This window comes from Monoraphidium neglectum (genome assembly GCF_000611645.1).
Source record: "Monoraphidium neglectum strain SAG 48.87 unplaced genomic scaffold scaffold06509, whole genome shotgun sequence".
NCBI classification, from domain to species: Eukaryota; Viridiplantae; Chlorophyta; class Chlorophyceae; order Sphaeropleales; family Selenastraceae; genus Monoraphidium; species Monoraphidium neglectum.
The window spans coordinates 1,394-2,554 of record NW_014007134.1 but is presented as its reverse complement, the minus strand read 5'-3'; the positions used below and the strand labels follow the sequence as shown (position 1 = coordinate 2,554).

General features: G+C 65.0%; 1 protein-coding gene across 1 annotated transcript in view; it reads left to right on the top strand.

Moving 5' to 3' along the window:
- Positions 1-63: 63 nt before the first annotated feature.
- The window catches only part of MNEG_16553 (betaine lipid synthase), a gene marked incomplete at both ends in the record, with an annotated part of 2,198 nt that continues 1,100 nt past the window's right edge, over positions 64-1,161 (top strand). The window contains 2 exons of the mRNA XM_014034977.1: positions 64-138; positions 427-547. Of these exons, the coding sequence (XP_013890431.1) occupies positions 64-138; positions 427-547 (196 nt within the window). The remainder of the gene's footprint in view (positions 139-426; positions 548-1,161) is intronic.

The following is a 1,161-nucleotide window of genomic DNA, read 5'->3' as shown; positions in this document are numbered from 1 at the left end:
GTGCTGACGTCGCATCTCCCCCCCTCTCATATTTTGCACCCCCCCCAGGAGAACGTGGACATGATGGCGGAGTACCTGCCCCTGGACCGTTTCAAGGCGGTGTACGTGGTCGACCTCTGCCACTCCCTGTGCGAGCAGGTGACCGTTGAAATGCTGGGTTGGGGGGGGGGGGCGCTTCGGGTGGCGTTGCACAAGGCACAGGCCTGAGGAAGCAAGCACCTGGCTTGCCTTGTCCACCAAGGGTGCGGCAGCCCGGGGCGGGTGCGGCAGGCCCCGGGTGTCGCGCTACCGGGATGGATGTGGCCAAATCGGTGGGTGGACGAGGCCTGGGAGCCGACCTTGCTGTCTCCTCATGAGTCAGCTAGACGACCCCTCTTGTGCAAACTCTTCCGGCCCCAACCCCGCTCCTCCCTTCAAAAACGCTAGGCCAAGGCCAAAGCTGCGGCCAAGGGCTGGTCCAACGTGCGCGTGGTGGAGGCTGACGCGTGCGGCTTCAGGCCGCCAGAGGGGGAGGCCACGCTGGTCACCTTCTCATACTCCCTGTCAAGTGAGCAGCTGTAGTGTGTGTGTGCGTGTGAGTGTGCGTGTATGGGTTTGTGTTATTGTCCTCTTTTCGTGGGGAAACCGCAGTTTGCTCATATGTGTGTTCAGTGTGTGTTGAGGGGGTTGCGTGCTGTCGGTAGCGTGAGTAGGCCTGAAGCATCGCTACCATTTTTTTGGGCGTCGCTTGCGGCAGCGCCGTTGGGCTGGGTGTTGTCAGAGGCATCGACGGCCGCGGCGCTGCCGCTCCCGGCCGACGCGAGGGAGGGGTTGAGCGCCTCTGGGAGGCTGTGTGGTTATCAGGTCGGCGGGCGTGCGTTTGGGGCGTGGCGGCAGCAAAGGTTCCCCTGGCATCGCCCAGAGGTGCACACGTTAGCTCCGGCATCGTGTGCTTTGCTTGCCCCGACCTTTGGCCGTCCGCGGCCGCGCGTGGCAACACGCAAACCCAGCCGGGCCGTCCGATCCGGCCGGCCCGGGGGCGGGCGGGCGGCGTCCGGGGTCAAGCAGCAGAGGTATCCTTGGACCCCCGGCCCCGCCCGCACCCCCCCCACCCCTTCCATCATTGAATTATCAATCCCTCCAACGCCCAACGCATTCGGGCCCACCTCACCCGGTCACATC